At 35.2% G+C, this 21,091-nt stretch overlaps 1 protein-coding gene across 1 annotated transcript in view; it reads right to left on the reverse strand.

Moving 5' to 3' along the window:
- gabrb1 (gamma-aminobutyric acid type A receptor subunit beta1) overlaps window positions 1–21,091 on the reverse strand; it is a 445,034-nt gene that overhangs the window by 147,483 nt on the left and 276,460 nt on the right. Inside the window, exon 5 of the mRNA XM_088627363.1 lies at window positions 2,995–3,077. Coding sequence (XP_088483489.1) covers window positions 2,995–3,077 — 83 coding nt within the window. The remainder of the gene's footprint in view (window positions 1–2,994; window positions 3,078–21,091) is intronic.

Raw genomic sequence — 21,091 nt, forward strand, 5'->3', positions numbered from 1 at the left:
AACGCGCCAGAGATGACCATTTGTTAGGGTGGTTGATGTGTCTCAGCTTTGGGAGTTATTCCTTATCAGGGCACTCTATCAGCTAGAAAAACACCTTAAATGTGAACCAAATGGAATGGCCTCTCTGTATCCAGAACCACTGAGATGAAGGAGAGAGGGACTGGCAAGGGAGCAGCAAACTTAATTCCTGTATTTTAATAAGCCTTGCCGCTACACAGTGCTCATTACCACTACACGGACAATAGACATTTTTTTTTAAAAGAAACGCATGTCAAAATGTTTCCAAAACGTCCATTTGTGATCTGCTTAGGTACACGATTCCATATTAATATAACTATCAAGTGATGTTAAATCAGTACAACATTTATATTTTTACAATAACAGCAAGTGGTGTTCTTACTATGTATTCTTAGAAAAGAATAAAGCATTATAATTTTTATGAAGTACAGAACATAAACTTAATAATGAGATAACAAGCACTTTAAAATGGGAACCCACTGTAAGTTACCAAGTTAAAGACTTTGATGCATAACATATTTATGCATAATTAAATTATGAAGAAGGTGAAAGGTATTTGCCAGAAGTTTTTACATTCTTGAAATGTATCTAATTTTTTTTTTTCATTTCAATTGCTGCTTTTACAGATGTTCACAATTTGGTATAATCTGCAAACAAGACCAGTTAACCTAGTACACTTGAATCTAAATCATAGATACAAAATAATAAGAAGAGCAATGGTCTTAATGTGGGTTCCTGTGATACTTCACTAATGCCATCACCCCATTTCTATATCCCATATCTACTTGTTCTATTTGCTAACCAGTTAAGATTATTATCACAATAGTGATATAATGTGTTAAACTGTATACTGTAAATACTGTATAGTTAAATGTGTACTAACTAGATAAAGGTTATTGAAATTGTAAAACTTGTGAAAGCTCATTTCAAATATTGTGTGATTTGGTTGTGTTACAACAAATTCCAGTACTGATTGGAAATTAAGCCAAAGAAAAGCATGCAGCATAAAAAAATATTTTCCTTTGCTTAAAGAAAACTATTACTCTAACAGGCTAAAAGCTTTTAAACATTTTAGTCTTCAACAGAAAAGACTATGATGGGATATTCAAAATCATCAAAAACATTGACAAAATCAAACCATTTTTTAGGAAACTAAGGGAAAGCACAGGAAACGTATATAAAACTGAGAATAGGTGGTCCTAGGGTCTATGAAGAAATAGCAGGATGAGATCCTCACATCAATATACATTTGTATAGGCAAAACTGGCCTTTTGTTTGCCATATTTTATGTTCTTAGGTATCAAAAACAACAATACAATAAAGTACAGTATGTCACTGGTTATCCAGACTAATTACTAAAGTCTAAAGACTAAAGTCACAAAGTACTTCTAAATTCTTAGATTATTACTGACATGCAATACACTTTTAAAACTAAGTGATCCACATAAGAATGATCCCCATAATTGTCTGTGAAAAATATTTATTTACTTATAGCCAGAGTAACAATTTTTGCATCAACGATTACATAATAATAAGCATCACATTGTGAGGAATGAACTAGTCTGGGCAACTTAATTGTACAAACAGAAATCAGAAAGCATGACCCTTACACTGGACAATTATTGGTTCATTTTTTTGTGTGAAATAAAATAATTCAAATTTGTGATTCTATGCTCTCTTTATATCCCCTTTAAAAAACTAGATTTTAAGTCATTCTCTTTGTACACAGAGTTGTGCTTTAGACTTTCTTACACAGAGATTTATTTCAAGAGTGTAAATAGGTTTCTTTACCAACAAAATCCTGTGAGTATACCCCAATAAACTGATTATTTGTTATCATTTATCAAAAAGTACCTGAGTAACAGATGTATTTGTAGATTGATCTGTTTACCTATGAAATAGTTTTCTGTACTCCTCTGCAACAATGCCCTCTCATATTAACAAAAATGGCACATCACATTAACATACTGAGACAGTTAACCTTCCTGGAAGGCATCAGAACTACTGTACATCAGGTTTTGTTAATATTTCAACTAACACTGCTTATATTATAACTGAACTTATTACTCACCATTTTACACTTAAAGTGTTTAAATCAAGAGATGTAAAGGGCACTTAATATGCATGATAACTTACTTTAAATATATTTAGGAATTGAAAAACAATGTTTCAGGCAAAATAGGGATTAGACCTGATCAAATTTAAAAAAAAAGGTTTTTATAATTTTGGATTGTGATAGGCAGTTTTATAAAACAGCTCTTACTCTGTGGATTTACTGAAAACATAGAGATGTAATTAAGGTTATGGATTATCCCAGATTCTGTAGTTCCAGCTGGACTGAGTGCATTAGTAACCCTTAAATGGAACACCAATCCATTGCACTGTTAACAACATTGTTACTCAAACACATCTGGGTGGATTTGAACAACTGGGGTATACTAAACTGCTCCAGAATTCATCAGTAATGCCCATTACAGCATCCATAGTCCATAATGCCTCAATAACATTTTAAGCTTTCAATAAGACATTCGACAATCATGCCTGGGCAGCCTGTTTTCCTTTACTAAATGAGTACCCAGTATGGCAGTATAACCTGAAATGGTATTAGGAATATCCTGTGAGACTTTTACACGGATGAAGTGAGAGGATTTGGTAATTCACGTGGCAGAGACTGGGGCTAGGAAACAAACTAAATTTAGGACTGCTGTTACATATAGAATGCTAAATGTATATTATATGCTTGATTTATTTCCATTTAAACATGTCTTTCGTTTATTTTACTCTAATATAAGCTTCATATCTTTTTTATTGAAAAAGAATCTCCATCGTTTAATGTGATTGTGGTCTTTCTAGCTGTTCTGAGCAATTTTCATGGATTTGCACCAGTATCTTCCAGATGAGGATCATGTTTCATTAAAAAAATACAATTCTAACACCACTGTAAATTATTTATGATGTACAATATCAGAAACTCACAGCTTTCTATCTCCAGAGTACAGTTTTGCTCATCCAGTGGATACCTGCGCAGATCCATCATGCAGGCAGCTGTTGTTGTGATCCTAAAAAGAGTAAGAAGCAAAAATGTAAAATTGTTTAGACAACGTCTAGTGTTCAGTTCACTGATCACCGTAGAATTCCTGTTGAAAAAATTATATTCTCCCTACAAGTACCTTGTAAATGTATTCTGACTCTTGCACAATTTTCACATTTTATTGCTTTAAAGCCTTGCAGTTATGACACTTTGATTTAGCAATAAATATTTGTTATATACACTACCCACAAATTCAAAGCAAAGCAAAGCAAAAAACAAATAAAAAGATGTAAATACATAATACGAATGAAAAATGGAATAAAGACAAGATTGCATAAGCATTCAAGCCCTTACCTGTGGCAAACCTAAATGTATTTTTCTGCATACAATTACGTTAATGAGCCAGACAATTTGTTAAGTAGCCCATTTCTGTGTGCAATAATAGTGGTTATCATTCTTATGATTTCAACATTTTGTGAATCTTGTATTTAAAGAAAAGACTCAATAATGAAAACTAAAGAGCTTTCAAAGTAAGTGATTGAAAAGCACAGATCAGGGGAAGGGTACAAAAATATCTCTGAATATACTTGTGTGCACAGTGCCCTCAATTATTAAGAAATGGAAAGTCCCAGCCCATGTCTGTATCATGTCTGTAAACAGAGCAGCCAGGCAATGAATGCCACTCTGAGAACAACAATAACAAAAAGGTAGAGAGTTAAAAGCCTGAGATAGGACAAAAAGAGTCAACAATATCCTAGTCACTACGAAAGCTTGCCTTTATAGTAGAGTAGCAATCCATCTCAAATTTTATTTTCCACATGTAGTTTGCAACAAAACATTTAAGTAATAATGTAAATACGGTAAATACGTTTTGTGATCAGATGAGTCGAAATTGAACAATTTTATCGTAAATGCAAAGTATTACATCTGGCATAAAAAATATCTCACCACCCAGTCAGCACGATCCCTACAGTTAAATATGGTAGAGACAACATTATGCTATACAGATGCTGCCCCTCTAAAGGGACCTAAAAGTTTATTAGGATTGAAAAAAAATGGTCAGGGTAAAGTACTGTATAAGCAAATACTAAAAGAAAATCTGTAAAATGAATGTCTTAGAGTAACATGGACTCTTTGAGTAACATGGTCAAAGTCCTAACGTGAATTCCACCGAGAATCTGTAGAAAGATTTTAAAAGTAACTTCTTGAAAGAGTATGAGGAAATCTGCCAAGATAAAATGGCAAATATGGCATCTAGTCAGTGTGCAAAGTTGGTAGAAACTTACCAAAAACTACTTACAGTATGGTTGTAATTACTGCCAAAGGTGCTTCCACCAAATATAAGCTGAATACTTATACATCCACCTATTTTCTAACAGCTTTATCCAGAACAGGTAACAGTTTCACAACTCACCCTTCCCCCTGCCTGTCTGACTTTCTTTTTAACCTTTCTGTGCCCGAATTGCAGCGGGTGAGAAAGAAACAAAGTGAAATTTTGTTTACTCAACAGCTATTCTTTACTCAACAGCTTTTTCAAAACACCACCCAATGATGTTCAAATCATGATGTCCGTGATTTTTTTACACAGAAGACTGACACAGCTACTGTATATTCGGCTAGTGTGTATTGTTTGTTTAGGGTTCTGTACCATTCCAGTTAATGTTGTGTTTGTACTTGCAAGAATAGCGATTACAAACATTAAAAAACATACTTGCTTTATGCTGTCCAACTGAACAATTTTGCTTTTATAAAATATACCGACTTTTTCATGTTTGATGAGTAAGATGCTGTAATACAGTTTAAAATGATTAAAAGTATAAACAGTATCACCTTGAATTCTTATCTCTATTAATATAACTATCAAGTAGTATTAAATAAATATAGAATTTAAGTATAGATTACACTTTTCTAAAATTTTATTTCAAAAATAAAAATGACTACAATCTAATCTTTCCACGTTTGATCCCAAGAAGAATTACAATATGCTCCTGCTTTGTTTAGTGATGGAATGAAAAATAAATCTAAATGGAAAGAAAGCTATGCTGAAAGTTGATTAAGACACTTAGAAGACAAAGAAAACGATTTACATTGCATTGTCAGATTGTGAATCGATAGAGGCATTTAATTAAATATGCGTTTAAGTTTTAATTTACCATTTGGCTAATGGAGACTCTCTTATTATTTCTCTCTTCTCTCTCTTATTGTCAAAACTCGTTCAGTTGTGGTTCTTTTGGTTTCACGGAGGGCTTCTCAGATAGTTGGGCATTCAGGTATATTGCCAGGCGAAAGGACTAGTAAATATATTTTTGTTAAAGCAAGTCAGTTTTTTTGCGACACATAAAAGACATTTTTCCAAGAAAGATCTGATGACGAGGATGAAAAATCACCCGTTTTTCGTGCACAAAACGTGGCTATTAACTATCGAAACTTGTTTTATCACTTTTAAAGTCATGTAATTTCTAAGTTAAGCAGGAACACATCATTACATCTCATTTTTTATTTCTTTTTTTAAAATTAAAAAATTAGATTGCCCAGCCTAAGGGCACTTATAATATTGTGGCATTATTATATAGGACAGACACAGTGACTGAGGCACTCGTTGAATGAAAAACAGCGCTTTATTTTTCAGTACAGCTGGCACATCAGCCCCCTGTGCCCGCATGCCAGCAGAAATAGAGACACATACACACACTTTGACAAAAGGTAACACCACACTCTTGTTTAACGCACACAGGCAGCTGAAGCACCACGTCTCTTCCTGTAAAAAGTCTTTGTCTCCATACTATGGCTGCTGTAGTGCAGGATCTCGGATTGTTTTGCAATGTGAACTCAGCCCAATCCCTTGGTGTATTTATACTATATTCTCATGTAGGAGTAGAATAGGTTCATTGTCTTCCAATGAAAGACAGGTTCCTTTCGCCCAAGACAGTCAGAAGACAGTAGAAACTTGCCACACCTGGACTGTTACAGTAACTCAATCAACCTTAATAGCCTTGCAAATGAGCTCACACTGTTGGATATATATTTGATGCTCCAGAGATGTCCCATTTTACTGTACATGTCAAACCGGTTGCTTCCTATTGCAGATGTGCTCCCGCGGAGACTTTTTTTCCTCATAGCATGTTACACTTAGTTTAAACTACTGAGTGAAATAGGTTTAATACAGGTGGGTAGCTGCATACAGCATGCGTAGGCTGCAAAGGAACAAGTAATAGGTTTATTCCACGCTGAAAAGAAGAAAGACAACACAATGTTTAGGCCGTTTCAGGCTGCGCTGTTCTGCTTCCTTTGTAGATATACGGGTTTTTCACACGAAGCCGTATTAAGCAGTATTTTGTATATTGTATTTTTTTGTATATTGAGCATACACACAGTGAACGTGTGTATGTTGTGGAGCTAGTTCGGATACGGTGACGTCAGCACCCTCACTGCGCGTAGCAGGGACCTCAGCTGCCTGGGCTGAGGGAGGTCTCATTTAACTCACGCGGCTGGTTCCCTGTTGTGTTATGCCGGAGACCCGGGTTCGCGCCCCAGGTGCTGCGGGCAGAATGGGTGGCGGGGGGCACGACACCGCGCGGAACCGCAACTGTCAAATTGGTGCAGTGACCCAGACGGGAGTGTCCTTCGCCGAGGTGAAGTTCAGCAGGGGAGGGTGTAGCGGAGCTAGTTCGGATACGGTGACGTCAGCGCCCTCACTGTGCGTAGCAGGGACCTCAGCTGCTTGGTCTGAGGGAGGTCTCCTTTAGCTTCCTTTAGCGGCTTTAGTCTCCTTTAGTGGCTGGTTCCCCAGGTGTTGCAGGATAGAATGGGTGGTGGGGGGCATGACACCACGCGGAACCGCAATGGTCACATGTACAGATGCAGCCATTCAAGACGCGTGAGATACACCACAGTACAACGCGGTGGGCGAGTCGCATCAAAACGCAGTATGACGCGGTGTAACGCCTCATTTGACGTCATACCAGAAAGTATCCGGAATCACCTTGTAAAACCACCAGGAGGACGCAATAAAGCTTTACCTCTCATGTACAGCATTTGAGCTTTTAAATTTAAACTGTGTATTACAGCATGTTAATCATCAGTCATTAAAACGTTGGTATATTTTATGAAAGCAAGATTGCTTATATGGGCAAAAGTACACAACCTACCTTTATCATAAATATTTTAATTATGCAGAAATATTTTATGCATCAAAGCCTTTACCGAAGATATTACTAATAGTATTAATAATGAATGACCTTGGACAAGCTGTAAACTCAAAGTATTATGCTGGTCCACATTCTTTGTAACCGTCATTTTAAACTAAAAGAGTTTATTTTTTCATTGACAAAAAGTAACACCACAGCATTTCGTTGATCTAATGAACAAGGACAGGACATTAGCTAGCCAATATGATAAAGGAATAAATGACTTTTTTATTTCATTAGCACATTTATTTGAACATTTCCATCGATTGTACAACCACTGAAAAACTGTCCAATCCCTAGTTCGTCGGGCATTTTCTTTTACTATAACAGACATAAAAACTCCCTTGCTTTTAACAGAGCATTTCATAATTTCTAACAACGAAAATGATTTAAACTGTGACACTTTTATTATTCAACGAGAGCTCAAAATATCACAAGGATCCTCAAGAGCACAGCAAAGACAACAGAAAAAGATATGTGTATCAGATACATGATAATCCAACCATTTTTATCTACGCTAAGAAGTAGTCTTTAAAATTTCTTCAACACACAGTGAAGTCAAAATTCCGGGGTGTGCGTATATTAGAGAATATAGGACTTCTTCCAATGTGTGTCATGCAATCAGATTTCAGGACTGGAATTATCCGTTTTATAATAGGAAATATAGTATGGAATTGTGAATCTAAAGAAATTAATAATGATATTAATTTAAGTATCTAAATATCTAAAAATATGTATCTATACAGCAGGTAATATTACTTTATTCCACTTTCTTTGTAAACACGGAAAAACAGATTCACAACACGACGTTGTGTCACTCTTCTGTGTAAAAAAACGGTTTGAACACCCTGTTTTTAATAAGCTGCTGAGTTAAGAATAGGAATGTTCCTGCTGTCAGTCTTAACATAAACATATTATGTAAACTGTACTGTATATTGCTGGCCTTGGTAGTTTAAAGAAAAGATACACACCAGTATTCCATTTCTCCCTAAACATTTTAACCATCAAAGTCTTTCATGTGGTTATTTCGGAAACGTTTTTACGTGCTCCTTTTGAGCATGTTACTGTTAACTGTTCCTGACCATATTACCTGCCCTGCCTTCGGGCACTTTTCCTGTCCATGGGGGAGGGTGACTGTCTTTAATTAGAAGGTTAGCCTATTCTACTCTGAGAATGTAGAGGGGGTGGAAAGTGCCCGTGGTCATTTAATTAGTATTACAATTCGCACTGATTCCCTTGAGAAGACATAGACATAAGAATATTCATGTGTGGTAAAAAAAATGGCAATAAGCACTTAAAATTAATATGGTCAGTAACAGTAAACAGTAACATGCTGTAACAAGATCGGCTAAACTGGGAAGAAAACGCTTTCAGAGAAAATGTTTCAGGTGTGAAGAATATAGATCCCCAATGCAATTTCAACCAAACTTGTTTCCACACACCCTGCCCTCACTGAGATTAGAATATACACAAAGAACTGAAATCTTTCAAGCAGATGATCAAGTGTTTCCATCAACACCTTCCAGCAGCACTCCCATGCCCAGACAAGAGAGAGACACAAGACAAGCCCGCCAAGACCGCGGGTGAGCCAGAGTGCGAGCCCGACAGAGAGAGAGAGCGAGAGAGAAAAGAGAAAGTAACACCAAAGGGTGCGGAACCAGGGAACTATTTACATGGAAAATGGGCGATCTCCCTAGACTGTACGCCCGTTTCACTGTTACCTGGATACCTCTTTATCCAGGTAACAGTTTCACAACTCACCCTCCCCCTGCCTGTCTGACTTTTTTTAACCCTTCTGTGACCGGATTGCAGCGGGTAAGATATTTTTCCAAGAAAAAAAAGATAAATTAAGAAAAAGAGAAATTTCACCAGAGCCTCTTCTCTTCTTGTTTCTAATTTTTAGTTCAGAAGGATTCAAGCAGGATTGCAGATGAAAGGCAGCGACCTCAATCAACCCCAAATCATAATTGAACCCGTTCAGAGCCTACATTACATTTTAGCTTTCATTTTGAGCAGAAGACCCTCACACCTGAAGAAGGCTTGCGTTTTCTCTCTTCTCTTTTAAGCATGTGTACAATGCTGTAATACAGTTTAAAATAATTAAAAGTTTAAACAGTATCAACTAAACTCCATTAATATAAGTATCAAGTGGTATTAAATAATTACAGCTTTTTAGTTTAGATTACACATTTCTAAAATGTATTTAAAAAATAAAAACTATTACAATCTAATCTTTCCACGTTTGATCCAAAGATCCCAAAAAAAATAAATCTAAACGGGGAGAAAGCTATGCTGAAAGTTTATTAAGATACTTAGAAGACAAAGATAATGATTTACGTTGCATTTGTCTGATTGTGAATCAATAAAGACATTTAATTAAACACGCGTTTGTGATTTAAATCAAAATGGGGGTAACGGGGACTCTCTCTTATTATTAACACTAGTTCAATTGTGGTTCTTCTCAGATACTGTAGTTGGGTGTACAGGTAGATTGCCAGGTGAAATAAAAACAGGTTTCGATAGTTAATAACCACTTTTTATGCTCGAAACATGGATGATTTTTCTTCCTCCTGATCAGCTTAAATCTGAAATCTGTGTACGCTGTAAGGTTTTTACTTTTTAATTAAACATTTAAAATACACGTTTCGAATAGAAAAAATCATCTGTTGTCTTCCTGGTATGTAGAACAGATCAGCAGGTCTTTTTTTCCCCAATCAGAGGGGTGTCAGATGGTGTCAGCCAATCACCATTCTGGAGCTGTGCCATGATCTCTGGTATAGGGACACCCCAGAATTCTGTCGCATAGTATAGATCATAGATCAACAAAATGCCTGACAAACTAGGGATTGAATAGTTTCCAAGTGCTTGTACAATCGATGGAAATGTTCAAATAAATGTGCAAAAGAAATAAACAAAAAAAACATTTATTCCTTTATCATATTGGCTAGCTAAGGTCCTCTCTTTGCTAGTTACTTGTGGCTGTGTTTCTGCGTTGCAGAGCAACGAGTGAGTATATTCTCAGGCGGAGGAACGTAAACAGCTTAATTTTCACGTTAAATATTTTTTTTTAATTAAAAATCATTCTATACAGCAATCACATATTTGGGGACCATTTCATAAAACTTTGATGCTTAAAATGTTTAGGGAGAAATGGAAGACTAGTGTGTATTTTTTCTTTAAACTACCAAGACCAGCCATATACAGTACAGTTTACATACAGTAATATGTTTATGTTACTATATTAATATCGTTTATGACCTTCAGATGCATTATGCTCCTCTTCTTTTTATGCTCAGATACTAAAATTTCCCTTTAGTGGTAAAATTTCATATACATATTCAATACTAAGCAGATTAAAATGTGCACAGTAAAGAGATTAAATGATTAAATCTTTTCACTACCGACCAATGCACCACGAGTGCCCCTGTCAGTCATTTTGGCCAGCCATTCACGTAATGGTGGCGCATGCGTAGTTGTCTGCAGTATGGGTTTGTACCGTGCATTTTGAATGACTGCATCTTTACACAGTGGTCCCCCAGGTTCCAGTTAGTGCGTAATTAGGCATCGATGAAAAAATGGTTTAAAAAAAGAGAATTAGCTCACTGATAGTTTTATGTGGAGGCTGTGAAAAAGTCATGGTCTTTAAAATGCATTTGGTTTGAAGGCTTTCTGTGTTTCCCTTCCAAAGATATGGACAGTAGAAAATTTGAGCATGGTCAATAAAATGGCTTAAAAACGACTTAGTGAAGGCTGTGAAAACAGTCGCAATATACTTTGTACACACAGAGTACAAGTGTTTTCGTAACTCTAGGAGGTTTTGTGAAAAAGCTACAGGTGTGCCAATTGTAATCATTTTAATTTTTAAATACATTTTAGAAAAGTGTCATCTATACAAAAAAGTTGCATTTAATACCACTCGATAGTTATATTAATAGAGATAAGCTCTCTATCAAAGCTCAGATCAAAGATCAAGCACAGATCAAACAGCAATATCTCACACTTTGGGACTGATCTGTGATCTGTGATGTGTTTGAGTGTGAATTGTGATGCTCTAACAGGCACAGCCGGCTGACTGTGCCGAAAAATAAATAAAAAACAGTTTAACAACTCTTAAGCATACTGTAGTTTTTGTTAACACAAGTTTATCCATGAAAAGACCACGGGCATTCTCAGAGTAGAATAGGCATACCTTCCAATGAAAGACAGTCCCCCTTCCCCCCACGGAAAGACAGACAAGTGTTTTCACTGCCTATTTAGTAGCTGCTCAGAGGGAAATGCAGTAACATGGTAAAATGGGGTAAAATGGCAAGCATGCTCTTTAGATAACGTGATTCCATATTATATTCACTATTAATCAAATTCTAAAAGTATGCTTTTGTTTTCTCCGAAAGTGAGCATATTCGCAGAAAAGGTTAAAATATCACTTTTCTCACAAAGTATACAAGCAGTATGGTCAGAAGGGGCACGTAAAAACATTTTCAAAATAATAATTAAATTCTGAAAAGTATGAGTTTCTTTTACTGTGATAACGAGTGCAAGTATTCCTGCAAAATGGTAATCACTTAACTTTGAATGTGTTGTGATATTTAGAAAGATCAACAAATTCAATATAGTGTCGATAATATTTATTGTCAGTAATAATATCAGTAGCAGTTTGAAATTATTCGTTGTTATTAATAAATGACTTAGCTTCGAACATGTTGTGATATTTAGAAATATAAAAAATGTCAATATAATGCCAATAATTTCTGGTATTTTAGTTTTTTAAAGAAATGTTTATTTGTTAAAGGAAAACTTGTGGCAATAGCTGGATTTGAACACCTGACCTCAGGGTTCTAAATCAGTCATTTAAGCCATCATGCCACTGACGCAGTCGAGTGACAAGCACTGAAACAACCATACACATATTAATAGAAAGTCTTATACTACTGTGTGCTACAGTACATGAATATAATTATGTCATTATTAATTTCTTTAGATACGCGATTCCATATTATATTTCCTATTAATCAAATTCTAAAAGTATGCTTTTGTTTACTCTGATATCGAGCAAATTCGCAGAAAAGCTTAAAACTATCACTTTTTTCACAAATTACTGTATATAAACGTACAGTAACATGGTCAGAAGGAGCATGTAAAAATGTTTCTTAAATGACCACATGTAAGACTTTGATGCATAAAATGTTTAAGGAGAAATGGAATACTGGTGTGTATTTTTCCAATATACAGTTTACATAATATGTTTATGTTCCTAAATTAATATAGTTTAAATTTAATATCGTCCAACTGAGCAATCTTGCTTTCATAAAATAAACCAACTTTTTAATGTATAATTATTAACATGTTCTACTACACAGTTTAAATTTAAAAGTCTAACGAGTATACAACTTAAATACTTAAGTGAATAAAGATTGTCCCTCAGCAGTGATCGGGTTTCTAAACCAGGTGTTTTCTGGTGACAGCTCAAATGCTGTACATGAGAGGTTAAACTTTATTAGCTCAACCTGGCGGTTTTACAAAGTGATCACGGATACTATTAACATAATCTAATTTGCATACGGTAGAGTGCGGTATGACGCGAAATGGAAATTGGATGCGACACACCCACCATGTTATACTGCAGCGTATCCCGCTCGTTTTGAATGGCTGCTTCTGTATATAGTCATAATTAAATACTGGTAGTTAAATTATTTAAATTGATATCAACATGTGTAAGATAACAATTTAATTCTCAAGAGCAGTAATGGTGAATATCCTCACCCACAACTGTGGATTCGTAACTCCTGCACAGAAGGATGGAGTAATAGCTAATTGGGTCACAGCACTGTCCAATGCATGTTCTGCTAGCTCAGTGCCACTCCAGTCCTTAGGCAACTTGAGGTATTGGGGAGACAGAGAGAACGTTCTTGTTGTATCCTCATGCTGACAGTTCTCTTCAATGGATTGTCTGGGTTAGAATTGAGCTACGTCTGTGCACTGACTTCTACTTCACACTTCGGTGTGAGTCAAACTATAATGGGAGAAACTTGATTTGCTCCCTGTGTAGCAGCTACTGCTGAATAATATTATATCCAGGCATATCAACAAAAGTCCACCCATATTGCTCTGGTGATCAGGTGGATGCACAGAGGTACAGTAGCTATTGTAGCTGGTCGCAAGGTCCTGCTGCAATCTAGACCTTGGGAAGAATTCTGTTTTTACAAATGGGCTCACTCTCTAACTTGGAGCTTTGGAAATAAGTTTAAGTACTAAAGTTTAGACAACAGGTGTGGTGGACACGTGGGTCTGTTGTTAGTCTGCCAAGTTGGTTTGATGAAGAGAGCAGAATTAGAGGTGATGTGCACCTCTTTTCAACTGGGGCCTGTTCTGTTGGTCAACAGGCACAGTGGGTTGCCAGAGTGGGTTGATTGGCTGGTCATCTTTTTGGATGATTGACAATACCCTGTGACTTTTAGGATTATGTCGAGATGTACTGTTGCCCTTCTGCTAGATGTCCAGGTGCAAGCAGTTGACATCCACCTTAGGAAGTATTGAAATTGGATTGGACTGTCCTGGACAAGATCCTTATCCAGAAAAAAAAAACTAATCTCTGTTACTTTCCCAAACACAAAAAACACTAGGTCATTCTGTGTCTGGGATCACAGAGAGGGGCCTCGCTGGAGTTTCACAGAAACCCTCTTTCTGAGGATCATTAATGAGCCTTGCTGCTACAACTGTTTAAAAAATGTCAATGTACAGAACAACACACTAGAAGCTATATACAACAGCTTATTCCAGTGCTATTCCAGGTTCTCAAACTTGGTGCTAGTGCTGTGTTTACTGGTTTTAATTTCTACTTAGATGTTAATTGGTGGTGCTGATTCATGACAATTAATTAATTGATTTTTCTTGTTAAGACTTCTTGGTGCCCAATTTCAGGGATATTGTTTCAGCAATCTTATCATAAAAAGTTTAGAATTCTCTAAACAACTTGTTAACAGTTTTTAGTCTTATTCTAGTCTAAATAGCCCTTAATAGGTAATCAATTCAAGATTATCATAACAGTGAGAATGGCAATGTACAAAACAATAAATGTTTGAAATATAAAATTTAAACCAATTACTTATTGTTTAACATTCAGACCTAACATTCAGTTTAACATTATAATGGACATCACTTGTTAGAGTATTTTTTTCTCATTTTACAGGACATTGATTGCTTCACTGACATCTGAATTGGTCTAAAACACCAATCAGCATCAAGCAACTGATTCATCATCAGCATGTCAGGACAGTGTCCTTTGGTCCAGAGTAAGGAATATGTTTAATATTTTTATTTGTGATTATTAACAGTGAGACCATAATATAATGCAATAAAATAATATTTAATCCTTATGTTAATCTATTCAGGCATTACTTGCAACATTTTAGACTTTAGAATCAGAAGATTTTATGCTGGATGTTTTTTTAAATGTTGTCCATTACAATGGACATTGGATCTCAAGAGAGGCAATATAAGCTATGTCTTGGATGTATCTCATCATTCCTAAAACAAGTTAATATACAGAGTACGCTGCTTTACATGTCCTGCAATGTCTGTCTGATAGACATCTTTGATAAACTGAAAATTTGAATACTGGTGATGAGACTGCAGATAGTACCACATTTGATCCACTTGGTAAGTAAAGAGTTGTAGAGACAGTCAAAGTAAAACACAAATAATGTGAAAAGTATTATATATTTTTATTTTTAATATATAGTAAGTTATTTTTCTCATGTATTAACCCCACATGGGGTAAAGTAAGCAAAAGAGTGCAAAAGAAATGTTTCACAGCATCATTACTAATATAGTGTTTAATATTATTAGAAGTATTAGTGACATTTTCATTAAGAAATAAAAAGTAAGAGCAAGGTATATACTGTGGATAGTATTTTACTGAGCAGATAGGGATGAAATTCCAGATAGAAATGGAGAGCTCCAGGAAAAGACATGGAAAGAGGAAATAATGAAGATAATGAGGTCTTAGAAAACCCAGCGTGTTTGGAATTTGGGAATGACTCCGATGCTGACATTAACAGAAAAGACTAAATCCAGTGGTGCCATAACCCATTCAGCCACCCTATCACTAATCCCTGATACCAGCTGGGATTGAAAAATCCATCAGGTCAAGTGACAACTAAAGTAATGGAAATAGACACTTTGGATACTTACACATGCTTTTGATGTGGCGGTGGTCAACTGCTGGTTGGAGTACAGAAGAGATTCTAAAATGATTGGTATCAGCAAAAAAAAGACCTGGACCATTCGTACTTCAGGGTGAAGGTGGCAGAGTGCCTTGTGCGACTGGATAAATCACAGGCCACGAAGATAAGAGGGAGGCCAGATAGTTTCTCAACACTAACTCCACTTATTGGGCCTCAATTAAAAATTAGACCAACTAAGAGAAGGCCCTTACCAGAGACCCAGAAAGACATGGTGGATCACATGCTAAATTATGAAGACAATGAAAGAGAATACGAGATGCAAGCCTCCAAAGTGCACTGGCAAAGTGTTTGTTGCTTGTGATCAATGTACTGTATGTCTTTGCTTTGTTAAATATTTTAATTTATAATGATATTTTAAGTATTTTCTGGCTTTATTTAAACATTTTAATCAAAACAATACACACATGCATCTAACATCATTATCTAGGTTTAACAATCGTCCAGCTATAAGACCACACAGAAAACTGAGAGGCAGTTTCTACAGGAAATGACAGGTTTTACATATTGGTAGCTCTTGGATAGTGAAAATATTTTGCTGGGGATCTAGTATTTACTACATTTTAAAATGGTACTATTTACTTTGACAGGACGGTTTTCAAATATTCTACAGAAAATTATTTTTCTGTTGAACATTTACAGTGATTAAATAAATTGGGAGAAGGTACTATTGCTGTTGCACAAGTGTCATTATATAATGCTTCAGTAATGGGATTCAGTGTTACTGGCACAGCCGGACCTCATTAATTACCAATTAACATTCCTCTATTTAAGCCCTCATCAACTCGCACTTCACTGCTTGGTATTGAACAGCCTGCTGTTTCCCTGAGCTCTCCTTCTTCCTGAAGACATACAGTGACTAAACCCTTCTACTGTTCTGGATCCTGTCACTGCTTGCCTCACTAAATTCAACTTCATCCAACACCTTCAGATTTGTTCACCCTTGTCTATGGAACCGACCTGCACAGGTTTCTTTCTGGTGCTCCGTAACATTCAGAACATTTACTTTCATTTAGCTCTCTCTTATTCATTTCTACTAAATTTATGAGAAGCTGTTTCAAAATTGTTGTGTTCTTCAACTTCAAGCACAGTTGAAAGTATGGGATTTAAATTCATCCATCCATTTTCTAACTACTTCATCTAATTTAGGGTCACAAACAAGCCAGAGCCTATCCTGGGAAGCAATGGGCACACACAGACACAAACTCATACACATTCACACCGGGGTCAATTTTCCCAGAAGCCGGTTTATCCTTATTCTATGTCCCTGGACTTCATAAAACAGTTAAAGGAAATTAAATTTTTATTTCTTGTGATTTTCCATCTCTACCAAACTGCAGTTGGATCTTAAACATCAGCAAACAAAAAAAATGTCTGGAATCAGGAGACAGAACTGACAAGAAAGCAGCAAGATATATCTAGAGGCAATAGTATACAGATGGTTATCGAATACATTTCTATCCAAATGTCATTTACACTGTCATATTCATCTGGAAGGAGAAAAAATACCCTCTGTGCATGAATTGCTGTCAACTATACTGAAGTAACACTATATGTGATTGGACACATGTAGGAGACTATAATGTAGTTATAATGCTCTTATACACACAGAGAGTTTTCAAATCCCATCGGCAATGCATCTTTTGATGTGCTTAGGTTTGAAAAAACTGTAATATGAGAATAAAAAAAAGCTTCAGTTATTTTTAAATACAGTGGGATGGCCTCTTTCTTACATTTACTTATCTACAAATGAAGAGATTATCTGTCTCACATGCACTTAACATCTGTTAACACTGAACAATAAACTACATATTGCTTACTTTACCCTTTTCTCGCACTGTTACCCATTGCTTGTGTAAGGGATGTTTTACTGATGCTGTCTCATTATATTTTAAATAAAGTGCACATAATACAAACACAAGGCATTTAAAACACATACCAAATACATACCAGATTTAATAATCCTGTTGAAAAGACTAACATAGTTTTTTTTATATCACGAAATACTGCCTTGCTGTACATATTTCTGATGGTCTATTTCTCCTAGGGTGCAAGTATATTTTTAGAAGAATTTAAAATTTAAATTTTGTGAACTCAGATCACAAATGAACAGCAGTAAACTGAGGATGGAGTAAATATACCTTTTGTGAGAATATAAATTTTAATAGGTAATTTTGAATTAATACAGCATCCTGAAACTTCACCCTTTATACTGTAAGTTGAAAGATAATTAAAGTAATAAGAAAATGGTAACTACCAGGGGCACATGCAAATATGTGTAAAAGCACCCAGAATGGTTAAACAATTCAAGTTTGAAAGTATTTGGTACAGTAAAATATAAGTGGAGAAATGCATAGCCTGAATGTCTACCCACCTGCCAATTTCAAAATTACATTGGTGTGCCTTTTTTTTGGTCTGTGAGAGGCTACATTCTGCTGCTCTATAGGAAACATCATTGAGTATTGACTCTGAAATTTCCAACAGGTGGGTGAATAAAGGTTTCCATTTCAGCCTATTTCTCTTATGTACTAAGTTTTTACTTAAGGTATTAGAACAGTCAAAAGCGAAATTAACATATCATCTCTCGCTAACTGTAATACATAAAACCTTTTCTATGCAATACATTATCCTACAGAAGTGTTGCAGATTTGCATACCAATTGTTTGACCATTTTTGTTTTTCAGGATAAATCCAACTTTGTTGTCACTCACTGATGCACAAACAGTTTAGAAATAGATTTCCATTGAAAAAATGACTCTAATTAGTGTTCAGAATGTATACTACATCATTAAAAGTAACGATAGGAAGAATGGTAATGCGGATGCTAAATGCCAAAGAATATTACTGAAAATGAACGGCAAGAAGACGAAACAGAAGCAGAAGAAGAAGACAAAGAAATTCAATTTCCCACTGTATATCAGCACCTTGACTATAAGTACACATTATTGAATCCACAGTGAGCTCTATTCAGATTCTAATAAAGTCTAATAAAGTCTGTGAGCTCTAATACTGTACTGTATATTAGTCTAATAAAAGACTAAACACTGAAAGACAAGCCTAAGCTTAAGCATCTATTGATTGTAAAATGAATTCATTGTAAAACACAACAAAACTGTACCTCCAGTAAGCATTATCCCCGAGTGGTAATATTCTCCAAGTCTACTTGCTGGCCTGTTCTCTCCAGGATTTTAAGGGCATATTAATTTGCTTTTCTTTAGAATGCACACTTTGTATGTCCTTCTCAAAATGGTGACCCTGTTGTTATCTGCTACCATTTAAACTGTTTAACTGTCTAATCTAATTGTTATATTCCATTTTTTCAATATTGGGAGATCCAACATTTTCTATAGGAATACCATAATGTCATAGAATTTCAGAATCAAAGCAGCTAATTTTCTGTGCTTAGCTTGCACCTCTATGCAGATTAAAGTTCTTACTGCATTGTTCTCTAGGACATTTTTTTTAGGAACCATATGGGACAGCTGTTCTTGAAAAAAACTTTCGACAATAGAAATATGATTCAGCAGTTACCTTGTTAAAAGTTTTGGCATATCTGTTAAAGGGCTATTGTCAGTAAAATCTAATTTATCCTTAATTTATGTAAATTGCCTTGATTAGATATGTCAAGTGTTATATTTTAATAAAAAAAATCTCCTGACAAAATGCTTTAGCACTACAGAAGGAGTTCCTCATGATAATACAATATCAACTGTTAGTTTCTCTTCACTCACAATGATGTTCTACAGTATCTGTATAACAGACTAGAAAAATAATTAGTTTTCAGTGATAGTGACTTGGTTCAAAACAGTACAAAAATAGTTCATTTAACAAATAAAAAACATTTCTCCCTACATTAACACAAACAAAACATTTGAGATTAAAAAATACAATTCTATTAAAAAATAAAATATTTCTGAGGTACATGTTTGCGTGGGTGTCATCCATGTGTTTCCAGCTCCTACAATCAAAAGGCATACTGGTATGTCAATTAGCTTGTAGGAAACATGGCCCTGATTCGAGTGTGTACCCTGTGAGAGACTGGTGTTGCATCCAGGGTGCAACCAACCTTGTTCCCATTGCTTGCTGAGATCCCTCCGTGAACGTTAATTGGAGGAAACAGTTAGAAATCTGATGTTTGAATCCTTTTACAATATATGGAAAGATTTTATTGTTGTTAAAAAATGTTGACTATATTTATCAAATAAATGTACTGTTAAACATTTTTGTTATTGCATACAGTCAATAAATTAACACCAGTCAAATAATAAATTGAGAACAGATATATGTTTTTTCCCAATTCCCACAAAAGATATTCTAGAGGTTTTCTTTCTAAAACATTTTGTGAAAAAATATCTGATGTGCTAAATATTGATCATTTCAGAGAATGCATAAAATGGGCATTTTACGTGTACAGTACATACATTTACAATGCTTTGCAAACATATGCAGAACTTTACAGTTTTCATATTGTGTTGCTTTAAAGCTTGTAGTGATGACACAAATCACAAAAATGCAAAGCTAAAAACAAATGGAAGTAAATATATACTATGAATTAAAAGTGGAGATAAAAGTCATGATTGCGTAAGTATCCAGTAGAGTTAAAAGAAAAATAAAAAAGAAGAAAAAGAAGGAAGTAAAGAGACAATTATATAAAATAAAATTGGGAGAGTCATTATGGCATAAGTATTTTAAACCCTTTACTGTGTCAAAAAAATGTAGGTGAAGAAAATTACCTCAAAGAGCCACGTGATTAGTTAAGTGACCTCCTTCATTGTGCAACAATAATGACTCTCAAACAGATGCAGCCATTCAAAACAAGCGGGGTATGCTGCTGTACAACGCGGTGGGCGTGTCGCAGTGTATCGCATTATACCATATGCAAATTAGATTATGTTAAAAGTATCCGGAATCACCTTGTAAAACCGCCAGGTGGAGCTAATAAAGCTTAACCTTTCCTGTACAGCATTTGAGCTGTCACCAGAAAACATCCGGTTTCCAATCCCGATCACTGCTGAGGGACAATCTTTATTCAATTAAGAATTTAAGTTGTATACTCTTTAGACTTTTACATTTAAACTGTGTATTACAGTATGTTAATCATTATACATTAAAAGTTGGTATATTTTATGAAAGCAAGATTGCTCAGTTGGACAAAAGTATACAACCTCCCACCTTTATCATAACTATTTTAATTATGCAGAAATATTTTATGCATCAAAGTCTTTAAAAAGATATTACTAATAGTACTAATAATGAATGACCTTGGACAAGCTGTAAACTCAAAGTATTACCCTGGTCCACATTCTTTGTAACTGTCTTTGTAAATGAAAATACTTTATTTTTTCATTGACAAAAAGTAACACCACAGCATTTCGTTGATCTGATCACGCATTCGTTTCCAATCATACAAAGTAAGTCTTGAGAATCTCCGATTCACCATGCCTTTCAAATGCTCATAAAAGATATTAATTTAGGAACATAAACATATTACTGTATGTAAACTGTATATTGCTGGTTTTGGAAGTTTAAAGAAAAAATACACACCAGTATTCCATTTCTTCCTAAACATTTTAAGCATCAAAGTCTTACATGTGGTTATTTCGGAAACGTTTTTA

The sequence above is a fragment of the Lepisosteus platostomus genome, chromosome 1 (assembly GCF_059453375.1).
Source record: "Lepisosteus platostomus isolate fLepPlt1 chromosome 1, fLepPlt1.hap1, whole genome shotgun sequence".
NCBI lineage: Eukaryota > Metazoa > Chordata > Actinopteri > Semionotiformes > Lepisosteidae > Lepisosteus > Lepisosteus platostomus.